General features: G+C 36.3%; 1 protein-coding gene across 1 annotated transcript in view; it reads right to left on the bottom strand.

The window, feature by feature from the left end:
* RGS22 (regulator of G protein signaling 22) overlaps nucleotides 1-12,862 on the bottom strand; it is a 145,942-nt gene that overhangs the window by 67,390 nt on the left and 65,690 nt on the right. The window contains exons 14-17 of the mRNA XM_023518230.1: nucleotides 4,675-4,869; nucleotides 2,503-2,583; nucleotides 1,380-1,552; nucleotides 151-313 (exon numbers count right to left, since the gene is read on the bottom strand). Of these exons, the coding sequence (XP_023373998.1) occupies nucleotides 151-313; nucleotides 1,380-1,552; nucleotides 2,503-2,583; nucleotides 4,675-4,869 (612 nt within the window). The remainder of the gene's footprint in view (nucleotides 1-150; nucleotides 314-1,379; nucleotides 1,553-2,502; nucleotides 2,584-4,674; nucleotides 4,870-12,862) is intronic.

Below are 12,862 nucleotides of genomic sequence, written 5' to 3'. Positions count from 1 at the left end.
GTACATAGCTATGATTTAATTTTTAAAAGTATCTAATATATAAGTCATAAAAGCAAATGAAAGGAAGAAGATTTTTAAGTAAATTGTTGGTAAATAGAAATATATTGCTTTTCATACGTCAATATTAAAAATAGGTTTACGTGTTGATACCTGGTCCTGCTGATGTGGAGTAGCTGGACTATTAGGGCCAAAGAAATATTTTTTATTAAGGTACTTGTTTTTAATGTATATAGATTTTGCCTCCATTTGGTTTCGATTTGTGTAAATTAGTCTTCGGAACTGCTCAATGTCTATCCAGCACATAAGGTCCATGCTAAAATGGAAACAAAAAAATCTTATTTATTTCTCTAAATTCTTCTAAACACCAAACAGTTTATTGTTTTGACAGAATTTATGAAGTGGTTATCACAACTAGTTAGCACAACTGATTAGATCACAGAACTAATGAACACAATACCCTGTGATCCTTTTCTAAGCCAGTTGGGTTGACTTCTCTGTACTCCTTATCCTGCCTAGATACATGAATAACAAAGGAGTCCTGAGATCAGAAAATAATCTACCATCATTATTTGGTAGGGTTTCAGAGTTCTTCCACTAATGATGAACTAGTATCATCAATTTCAAATATGAGAAAATTTATACATATGCATACAGGTCCATCTGACAGTAGGCCAAATTTCAGATAATCTTCATCACAAGGAAGGGAAACTAACTATACAGTGAAATTTGGCTTCCACATCTAACCAGTTGCTGTTAACTTGGGAGAAAATTAATAAGAAAAATATATAACCAATACATCAGTTGATATTAGATAAATATAAGGGTCAGGATTCTGAGCGAAACTATAGTGTTTCATCTATATGTCAATTAAAAAATTTTAAATATAACAATAATTTCAATATCTTAGTGAAATGTAAAAGACACTTTTGAGAAATAGTAATTAAAATGCCTGTCCAGAGAAATGCAAAAGAAATAGCAGAAAAGAGAAAAAATAAAGCGCACTGGTATTTTAAGTTAGCCAATGCTAAAATTATCAACATATATTGTGTGACCACTTAAAATAATAACTTGGATGTTGCTACATCAAAATGCATTCTAATAAAAAGTAATCCATATAGCCACACGGGGTGGTTCACACCTGTAATTCCAGGAGGAATCAGGAAAGGATTGCTTGAGGCCAGATGTTCATGATCAGCCTGGGCAAAATAGTGAGACCCTATCTTTCTTTTATTAAAGAAAGTTATCCAGACAGTCAGATAATCATGCTCATAAGTACATCAGTGTAATCCAGCATGAAATCAATATTATAGTATGTTGAATCAAAACCAGTAGCTTAGAAAAAGGGTTTAAATCTGCTTAAAAACGGTTATATTTCTCACCTTGAAGAATGAGACTCAAGAAACTGACGGAAATGTTCAAACTCCAGTTTGTTGTTAAGCAGATCATTAAAATTAAAATGCTTATATTCTTCAGGAACATTATTCCAATATTCTGTTTGTTTAGAGACGTTAGAGAGTGATAAAGCACCAGTTCTAATCCCCACAGAGGTGTCCTAAGGAAATGATACTTCATATAAAAATCTCTTAAACACAACAAATTATTTATAATTTTAAATAGAGAAACGAAAGAAAAATGATCAGGCCAAAGCCATTTACTATATCTGATTTAATTTTTGAAAAATGAAGACAGGATTATGCACCTTCTATGTATGGTTTGGTAACCTGTTTCTTTTTCTTAACAATATATCCTGAACATAAACCATTCTTTTATAATATAATCTTAAAAAGTTATACAGTGATACAAGTTATTTATCTAACAGGGTATTTTCTCCAAATGTAATTTCTTTCATATGAACTTCAATTTTTAAGTACTATTATGAGCTCTGATGTTTTGTGAGTAATGCAAAAGCCCAAAAGGCCAAAGAGGCCATTCCTTATAGAATTAATCAATCTTCCTATTTGTTTTTGGAAAATGTCCAACCATGAGATAAACTGCCAATATTTTAAAAATTGATTTTACTTACAAAGAAAGGTTATAGTGTTATACATTTTAGTTCATGAAGATACAATCTTATCTTATACTACCTTTATAATTTTATGTATCTTTTCCAAGATATTAATTAGTAGTGTCTCAAATGGAGAACTTCTGTGTTAACAAGGCAACTATCATGAAAGTTACATTTTAAAAAATAAGCACCAGTTTTGCACTTTGCCATATAGAAAATAATTAATAATATTCAATATAATATGGCTTGAAGGGTCAAGCTTCTGGTCTTAGCTAAGGCAAACAAGTGACGTGGCTCCCTAGGCTCCCTAGGCTCCCTTACCCGCTTCCTTTCTCTGGCTCTGCTGTTAAACACGTCAATAAAAAAGTAACACCTGTGAAATGCAGCATGCTAGACTCAGTACATAATCTTCTCGAAATACAATCCTCCCTGCAATATATAAAGCCATCCCTCTCCAGGATAAAAACATTGTTTTCCTAAGTAGAAAGTTGTTTTACCTTAGCTTTCTCTTTATGCAAAGCCTGCAGCTTTCTGAAGGATGTGGAGTCCAGCTGTCGAGTTTCTTCCACTAGGTCTACCTTAAAAACATAAATAAATAAAGCTTGTAACATCGATAGATGTTACACAATAACAATAGATGTTGTACAATTTGCAAATAACAGTGGGCTAAAAGACAAACACACTTGCCGATAAAGCTAAATACTTTGAAGGCAAATGTGGGAAGGCAAGAAGACCAACATAGTCAAAAATGTTAGCTGTATTTTAGCTATAATATTAGCTGCAATGAAGTAAAAAATAAAATTAAAAGATTAGCTATAATAAAGATCACTCCTCCTATCTAAACACACCAGGTAGATTTATAAATAATGCAAATATGTTGATCACAAACTAGTACAGCCTTTATGGAAAGAAGTATGGAGATTCCCCAAAGAACTAAAAGTAGAGCTTCCATTTGATCCTTCAATCCTGTTACTAAGGATGTGCCCCAAAGAAAAAAAAGTTATTTTATCTTAGGGACATTTGCACTCAAATGTTTATAGCTTCTCAATTCATAATTGCCAAGATGTGGCAACAACCCAAGTGCCCTAAAACCCACGAATGGAGTAATAAACTATGGTATATGTATACTGTGGAATACTGTTCAGCCATAAAAAAGATGGAGATGCTGTATCTTCTGTAACAACTTGGAAGGATCTGGAGAACCTTCTCCTAAGCAAAGTATCATAAGAATGGAAAAACAAGCATCCCATGTACTCAATACTATTGAAACTAGTAGATTAACACAGGCCTACATGAGAGAAAAACGTAATTAAATTCAAGAAAGGGGGTGGGCTTTGGTAAGTGTCCATGGATAGGTACAATGCACAGTATATGGCACACTTCCTGGGTGAAGGACACAATTTCAACTTGGACTTTACCTTACCAACACAAACAATGTAATCTAATTGTATGTTCCCTCATATTAATCTATATTAATCTGAAATTTTAAACAAACTTTCTGGTTTAGGGAAGTTAGTTATAATTCCAATTTTTTTTTTTTTTTTTTTTTTTTTTTTTGGCCAGGACCTCTATGCCAGATACTATGTCTCAAATAATGACTGGAGATAACTTTTTAACATTTCATATGATGTACTAATTTTCCTAGTGTAATAGTTAAGGATGCTGTGCTAATTTTCAAGACAAAGAAAATCAGGAATGAAAATTTAATTATCTGGGTCATTGAATTTAGTAAGCCATCAGAGTTGTTTCAATCACAGCCCAGTAAAGTAACTCCCTCCAAGGTGATGGGGCATGAATTCTACCTTCATCACCCGACCCATCCTTCCCAGTAGGAGACATGAGTATCTAACAGGTTGCTGAGCAGAGATGAACAAAGCAGAGCAACTCAAAGACAACAGAGCTGCAGCGGAAATGACCTCACAGGGTACACGCTTTAACATAAAACAGATCCGCGCAGAGTTTTCATTTGAGATTCAAAATAAATATTGAAAGAAATTTCCTCTACCCATCAACAAGAAGAGTGAAAATATTCAAGCGCTGAGGCTTAAAATGACTTCTTTCAGAATGAAAAAAGAAGTGTTGAAACTTTTATCCCGTCAAGCGATCTGACCTGATGCACATCTGGGAGTGCTAAAAATAGAAGCACTGAAATCAGAGGATCTGCTTTTCACAGCATATAGGAAGCGTTTATATTTTCCATGGGTGTAATACATATTGTAACTCATCCAGCGCTACACGACATGGCCTTTTTCCATTAGTCAAAATTAAGGCTACTGCTGGGAAACGGGAGGAGGGGACAAAGCCAGTGTTCACCACGGCGTGCTGTGTTAGTGCATCGGAGACCGAAACTCAAGATTTCTCTCTTCTGACATATGTGGACAGAGAACAAAAAATGATGAAGATTTAAGGCTTTAATTAGGAGACAATAGGAAACTCAGCAAAAAATAAAGTGAATAAACACTTTCCCTGCTGAAATGCTGAGGCCAACTATTAACTGTAAATCTCCAGCCCACACGAGACTTTTTTCAGTTCTTCTCGGGTGAACGAATAACTCTGTTTATTGTCAGTTTCATAATAAACCGGAATGATTCGTACACAATTTATCAGTGCTACAATACCTTTCTTTCTTCTTTTTTTTTCTTTGAATCCTTTACATCAAAACACAATACCTTTTTATAAGTAAGTTGGTCTGATTTTATCATCTTCATCCAGGGCTCAAGGAGGAGGAGAAGGATATATTCTTCTGCTGTGTCAAAAAGGTCTTCAAATGGTGGGTGTATCTTCATATAAATGTCTTTTTTCTTTTCCTGTCGGAGTCCAATGTCCAGAGTGGCTGAAGGAGCAATGTATGTAGCAAAAAGATACTATGGGGAAAAGAGGGAGGAACGGAGGGGAGGTTGGGAGAAACCATAGTGGTTAGCAGCCTCCTCAGCAAAGGCATTTTTTAAAAACTAAGAGAAGACAAATAAGCCCAAGTGATATTTCTCTTGAAAACATGGATAAAACTACTTAAGATAGTTACAAAGCAATGCATCTATTCAAAACTTGGTTTCTCATTTTACTTTTCTATTTCTTCATCAGTAATTAGCGAATTTTTCTTAAATTACAAAATTCTGAGGCCCTACTATGCATAATTGTGATTGATTTGCAGTTAATAACTCATAACTTATCCATTTTCCTTTATGGTTATGACACTTCTAACACGTTTGACTTGCTTTCCTCTGACTTCCCCAACACTTTCTCTTGAGTCCCTGCCTATTTTCATGCCTTCTCAGGCTCCTTTGCTGACTCCTTTTCCTGTGCCCTTCCCTTGTAAGGATTCATCCGAGGTCCATGCTCCACTCTATTTTCTTCTCAACTTGCATTCCTCCATGTCTCACACAGGCCGAGCAGTCTCTCGTGACTTTTGTACTATTCCCTCCCTCTAAGCCATCTGTCTTTATTCTCTTTTCCCAGTTCACGGAGCTTCTATTCTTTCTATAGGACTCAGCTTCCTTGACTCCTAAGTTTGGGGTTTAGGCATCCTTCCTGTGTGCCCCCAGGGACCCTGTACTTCTATGTTTTTCCCACTGGACCACAAGTTCTAGGAAGACAGAGATTGTCTTCAAACATCTACTTTGTTTATTGCTGGATCCCCACCATCTAGCATAACGCTAAATTTAGAATGAATGGACGAATGGGTGAATGAAAGACTTCATCCATTCCCAAAGATGTAACAGTAAATGAATGTGGGAGAAACCTATATATATGGCATTATATACACATATACACACTGTCTATGTACACACACACACATACATACACACGGCATATATACATGGCATTATATACACATATATACAGCTGTCTACATATACACACACACACATACATACACACGTACATACATACACATGCATACACATAGAACTTCAGACTTGATCTCTTTCCTGAACTCAAAACCTTTTGCTTCTATCCACCTCCTTGTTATAGGTATTTGAACGTCCTATATGCCCTCAGTGACTGAAGAACAACAACAAATTTGCTTTTCCTAACCTCTCAAGCCTTTCCCTTCCTCCCATGTTTCCAGTTTTTATTAATAACATGCCATTAATGTCCCAGTCCTTGCAGTCTTCCCCACCTCTCCTTCATCATCCTCAAATGCAAATCCCGTGAATTTAATCTCTTCAGTGAAACAAAAGGAAAGTGACAAGAGCAAATGTAAAAATACGAGGAGGAAATAAACAGCAGCCCATTTCCAACCCACCAAGAAACATGGCACAACTCAGTTTCTGACCAACTCAGGCCACACCTTTCCCAGGCTGCTACCTACTGCCTTCTGTCCTGACTCCATGTTCTTATTCTGCTCTAGACAGCCCCAGGGGTCCACCGACATTTCTTAGCTGCATAATCTACAGTCTTAAGGAGCTATACTCTGGGAGAGTCACATGTCCCTATTCTGATCTAAGCCCACTGTCTTAGTGTAATTACTGATACTTCAATTTTCATTCTCAAAAGTATTCATTTAGGTTTAGATGATAAATTAAATGGTTTCCCCATATTTAATTGTCATAAGATAAAATCCTGGGGTTTCTCTAAAATAAAAACTCTTAGAAATGCTCCACACACATTTAAAGCTGAAAATAAAGGAAAGAAAGGGAAATGACGTTCCCGGCAAAGAAACAGACATTTGTCTAATTTTCAGTCTTATGAATTGAATATCTGTTCTCAGATGCCAAAATCTCAAACCAGAAATATTTAACTTAGAACTTAGGTTGAAACTTCACAGACTTCCCTACTAAAGATAAATACACTAAATGATTACACCTAATATAGGTATTCATTTGCCCTTCTACTTTTTTTTTACTTCCTTACTGCTAATTTATCAGAATATTGTTCATTATCACCTAAGTAATTTCTTTTTGTTCAAGTATCAACCCTCAATACGATAACCAGCATAATCCTTAAGAGTAGTATACTCCTCCCATCTCCCTGATTCTTTATCAGTCTTATAAAAAAAATCACAGAACTGGAAGCTGTAGAAAAGGGCTTCAGCCGTCATCCAGCCCATGGCATCCCGAGATTACATCATACACGTTTATTATTTTTTGTCTCTGCTCTTCCTCACCTCCCCAAGGCAGTAGTAACAAAGATTGTTCAGGGAGTAAGAATGAGAAAACTGAACTTAGTTGTCAATCCTTTATCAGGTCATACGGTAAGTTTACAGCACATTCGAACTGAATTATGGCATTAAAATCTGAATATGTCTTTCTAACAATCCAGGGCAATCTATAAATGGATAGCTAACAACTGACTATATATAGCAAACCCAAGAGATGCAATCATACATACATAGAACAAAATTAAAAAGCTAAACAACGCATTTACCATCTTTACAAAGTTGATGAAAATCATTTTTAAGTTCATGTAAATTGACTTTATTTTATTTTATTTTTTGAGACAGAGTCCCACTTTGTTGCCCCCAGTAGAGTGCTATGGCAAAATAGCTCACAGCAACCTCAGACTCTTGGGCTCAAGTGATTGATTCTCTTGCCACAGGCTCTTGAGTACCTAGGACTATAGGTGCTGGTCACAATTCCAGGCTATTTTTAGAGACAGGGGTCTCACTCTAGCTCAGGCTGGTTTCCAACTCACAGCTTAGACAATCCATGGGCCTCGGCCTCCCAGAGTGCTGGGATTACAGGCGTAAGCCACCATGCCCAGCCTGTAAATTGACTTTAAGATGATTATAAAGATTGCACTATATGATACCTAAATACTATAGTCTAATTATGAGTTAGAAACATTGATGAAATATTCTGGGTCATTTGCCTTTTTATTGGCCACCCACCTCTTCCTTTCTAGCCACAGAGTAAATAACAATGTAGCTCGCGTTGGAGAAAAAAATATTCCTTTCATATTCCAGTTAGCTACTCTGATCCACATTCAAGCAGAAATTCATTCACACACAGCTGTGGCCGACATGATTCCAATTTAAACATTAACCTATGATGCTTTAACAACCCAGCAGGAAAGTTTTTAAAAAGGAATACAAGCACTGCCTGTCTGTGATCAGACTGCTTGGCACTGCACACAACACAGCTCTGAACCCCATCTCTCCTGGAGACGCTCAAAGGTTATGTAATCAGGAAATGCACCAAGGGCAGCCTGCCCTGCACCTCTCTACACCTGTGCCTGTGACTCATTTTCTTGGCATCTGTATCAAACAAGGAGGAAAGAGAGGGAAGAAAAAAAAAGGAATGCCTGTCCCTAAAAATATCTTTTACAGTTCTAAAATTCTGGGAGTTAATTTTCTTATTTAACTAAACTCTCAAGAACGAGAGTTAACAAGACCAGCAGGGAAAAAGAAGTAGGATGGATACCTTGGAGACAGGAGGAAGAGTTCAATCAGAGAGCAGAAAAAAGAATGGAGAAAAAAAATGAGAGAAATTAAGACAAAAAAAAAGGAAGGAAAAAACAATACTTTGCTTTTGAAAGGATGTTAAAATGAAGAACAACATTTAAATTATTTTAGTGCATATTAGTTTGTTGGATTATTGGGGAGAAATGAACAAAACTATTTCTATGTTTGCCTCTTCAAGGAAACATCAGCTGCTTCATTAATTAGAGACAATATCACGCGCAGAATTTAAACTGTTACTAATCCTATGATATTTTTCATGCAATATTTAAGCATTACTGCATAATAGTTTCCAAAATGTTTTGAAAGTGTTATGAGCATATTCTTGGATACAAGTGGGTCTCAATCTCCTTTTAGATGTACCCCAATACATTCTAGTCTTATTTTTCCCCCACATTAATGTTCTTATCGTATCATAAAGCCTAAACACATCTAAGAAATGACAATTACAGGCTTATTGAACTTTTAAAATCAATGTCTAAAGGAAAAAATAATGAAATATTTTCTACAACTGTTTGCGCTCCTTAGATTTCTCTTCGTACCACAGACCAAATGATGACAGCTCTGGGATTAGACTCCAATTATCATGCTGTAGAAGCACCTAGCAAAGCATTCTGCTGTGCCAAAGGGGAGCACAATCTTTGGGACGCCATCTTTTCCATGAGTAGGGGCTATTTGATGAGCTACAGCTTGACACTCATCTGTGTTCCAATGAAAACAAGAACAATCTCTCTGTAGCCTTATAAGGCAAAGTCAAGAATAATACCAAATGTTGTAGCACATGTGTTGATTTGTTATGTTACATTTCAGCTGTTAGTTATGTTAATGGAACGGTTTCACATACTTTGTTTTGATGTATTTATTTTAATGATTATGTGTATGAATCTTTCTATGATTGCCTGGTAACACGGATTGCATGATGTTCTGCTGTCACCACCAGGCCAGGATTGGAAGTAAGAAAGGGAACTGTAAAACTTTGGAACTGTGTGATTTAAAATCAGTCTCTCAATTTTGGGGGGTAAAAACAAATAAATAAATAAAATGAGTCTCTCAGGAGGGACTCTACCTAACAAATGCAAACATTGTAAACTAATTCTTTTGTGCTCTCAAATTAAGCTGAAACAATAATAAAAACAATAATAAAAAATACAATGAGTTTCGCAGTACGCTAAGGATAAAATGTGTTAAGAACTACATGTCATGAGATCTTAATACTAACTTACAGAACATCTTGCAGAGCATATCACCAGGTTAACTGAAGTGAGTGAAATTTGAAAAGTAGTTTTACAACATAGCTTATTAAAGTGCTCCACAGATTAAGAGAAAACATTCATGCTTCCGTGTTTGCAGTCACTAACAAGTCCATTTTTCCTAGACTCATTACTTGACTACAAAAGTAAAAGAAATAATTCTAACCATGTAACTAGGAAGGGTAGCATTTTATTACATATATTTCACATTCTTCTAATAATTTTCTAGGATTCTCCCTAAAACAACATAGGAAATATAAAGCTGGGTATTGCTGCTAGGGTCATATGGATGAAAACCTAGCCAGCCCCTTGGGAAGAAGAGCTGTCCCACAAAGCCCATGACGTTATCTCATATCCTCTAAAGGCAAAGAACACAAAACCCTTTTCATAAGGAATTTATGAGGGAAAAGCTTTTACATAAAGCTTTCAAAAGGAGTTCCTTCTTTAAGTTCATAGTAAACTGTGCAGGATTTGGTCATTCTGGAGGAGAAGTGTTTTCCTTGGTAGCTGTAAGTGAGGGGTTCATAGGCAGTCTCCCCAGGGTGGGAAAAAATTTTAGAGGTGAAGGGTCATAGTCTCCAACATTAAAGAATCTTCAAATGGATAACATGAGAGTGATACTTGTCATTCTTTTCTTCCTGAATTTATATGCAATGGTATACTGGAGCTAGGCTGTACCAGCTTGAAAGAGCCGATTCATAAATTGTCAGGGATTCTGTGAGTCAGCTGTTAAACTCAGGCATTATTAGAAAGTAAATTACGTGAATTACCAATTAAGGAAATGATATTGAAAATCAAGATAGTGACTACTTTAAACTCATTGTTTCCCAACGACTTTACTGTTTTATTATTATCCATGTGCTCCTGAGGTTATTCATCTCCGTTGTACCTATACGGTAGAAATACTCTATCTGATGGTGCTACTGCGCAAGTCTTCCCAACTCTGCACTCAGCAAGGTCATGCTGGCAGCTTGAAATATTCCATGGTGAGAGCTTATACTCGGAGATCAGAAATGCTCAAATCAGGGCTGCTTTTCCCCACGAAGAGCTGGTGGTTAAACATTTATCACCATTCCATTGACTGGAAGGCAAATATTCTTCACTTTTCCCATCATGATCACTAAAGAAAGAGAATAAAGTAGGAAAAAAGCAAAAGACACCAGCTAATTCAAATAGTGTTGAAAGTGTTGTGAGCATATTCTTGGGTACAAGTGGGTCTCAATCTCCTTTAAGATGTACCCCAATACATTCTAGGCTTATTTTTCCCCACATTAATGTTCTTATTGTATCATAAAGCCTAAACACATCTAAGAAATGACAATTACAGGCTTATTGAACTTTTAAAATCAATGTCTAAAGGAAAAAATAATGAAATATTTTTCAGAGACAGAGCCACACATCAGAATATACCACTTCACACCAGAATATGACAATTTAAAACACCGTTTACTTCACACTCTGTGTAGCTGACATCCATTTTTAAAAATATAGATACAGAAAAATCCCATTCAACAGTTAAAAGAACTGTAGTACAGCTGAACCCCAAGAAGAGGGTCAATAAACTTTTCTTTGAAAACGTTTGTTTATATTCTGAATAGTCTTTATTTAGAAAAGGGCAAAGGTAAGCGCAAATGTCAAATTTAACTTCAGTCTGATAAATTAATTAGAAGAAGTAAGAGTTTAGTAGGGAAAACTTGTTAACTTGTCTTCATGAGAAAGCACAAGGAACAGCTTTAAAGCTGTTATGAGAAAGAAAATTGGTACTAATGGATCTTGATGCAGTGTCTGGACCCCAAAGAGACTAAAATCACTTCACAGATAATCTTAAACAGAGCAGAACAGATGTCCACTTAACTGCAACAATTACAAAAAAAAGAAATATATTGCTGTATTTGAAGGCAAACCACAAAGTAACGTGGGGTCTACTCAACTGAGCTCAATAACTCTATCCGTGGAATTCATATAAAACAATGAGATGAACTGTGCTCCAGAAAGCTAAAGGCAAAATAAAAAAGGAGTCCCTAAGGACCTAGAGGTGTTTACCAAAGGAGTGTAAATGCCCTGATAGGATCCTCTCAGAAATCATAAATTATTTACTTCCACAAAAGAAGCCTGTTTTCATAACCATTCACAGCTCTAGCGGGCATAGAACGTTATTATCTGAGTTCACATGAGGCAGAAAAAGAAAGCAACAAGCAAGTTCATGCAATTCAAACTTTTTCCTGCAAAAAAGGGGGTAAATGTTGATTTTTAACGACTTCTTATAACCCACTAGAAGCTCAAAAACATTCCCGAGGAGCTATGCCGAGAGGGAATAAATTACAGATGGGGCCTTCCGCAAATGGATTTTCATGTGAAGGATCTTGAGTTTTTCAAGTAGGAATCTTAAAGATGGGATCTAGGGATTGCAACATCCTGATACTGAGAGGTAATCTAGCACAGAGATCAACCCAAGATGGAGTTGTATGAGAAAAGACATGATGACTAGCAAACCAAGAATATCTGGTAGCTGCTCAAACTCTACTAGGGAGAACTCACAGGAAAAGAGAACCTAGGAAAGCACTAACAGGATAAAGAATCAAACAAGCAGATACCATTTTGGATAGAATGGAAAATCAGAAGGGGAAAGCAGAATATGTTAAGTAAAGCAAAAAACAAACCATAAACTCAAAAGACAAAAGACACTAGGTTTTTAGAATTGATTTGGGTCATTGCTAGACATTTCAAGCAAAATCGATTAAGTACATGATGGAATAAAGTAAGCATACACACTAAAAGAGTTATTGCTAAGCAGTTTCAGGCAACATAAGGAACAAATAGAAATTTTATTTTATCAATTTTGGCGTTCATTTAAAAAAAACCCTTAACTGAATTATTTAACCTCTAATAATAACTAATTTCTTGGAAATCAGCAAATAAGAATAAAAGAACACCCTGTCTCACAGGGGTGCTAACCCATGCTAACAAGGCACAGGAGACTCATTCACAAAACCAGCACATCAAGAGATTACAATGAGGCTCGGCACCTGTGGCTCAGGTGGCTAAGGCGCCAGCCACATACACCTAAGGTGGCAGGTTCAAATCCAGCCTGGGCCTGCCAAAACAACAATGGGGCATTGTGGCAGGCTCCTGTGGTCCCAGCTACTTGGGAGGCTGAGGCAGGAGACTCACTTGAGCCCAGGAGTTGGAGGTTGCTGTGAGCTGTGA

Source organism: Otolemur garnettii, unplaced genomic scaffold (genome assembly GCF_000181295.1).
Source record: "Otolemur garnettii isolate 467f Iridium unplaced genomic scaffold, OtoGar3 scaffold00004, whole genome shotgun sequence".
In the NCBI taxonomy this organism is placed as follows: domain Eukaryota; kingdom Metazoa; phylum Chordata; class Mammalia; order Primates; family Galagidae; genus Otolemur; species Otolemur garnettii.
Note: the sequence above shows the minus strand (reverse complement) of the source record. Positions and strands in the feature narration are given on the sequence as shown.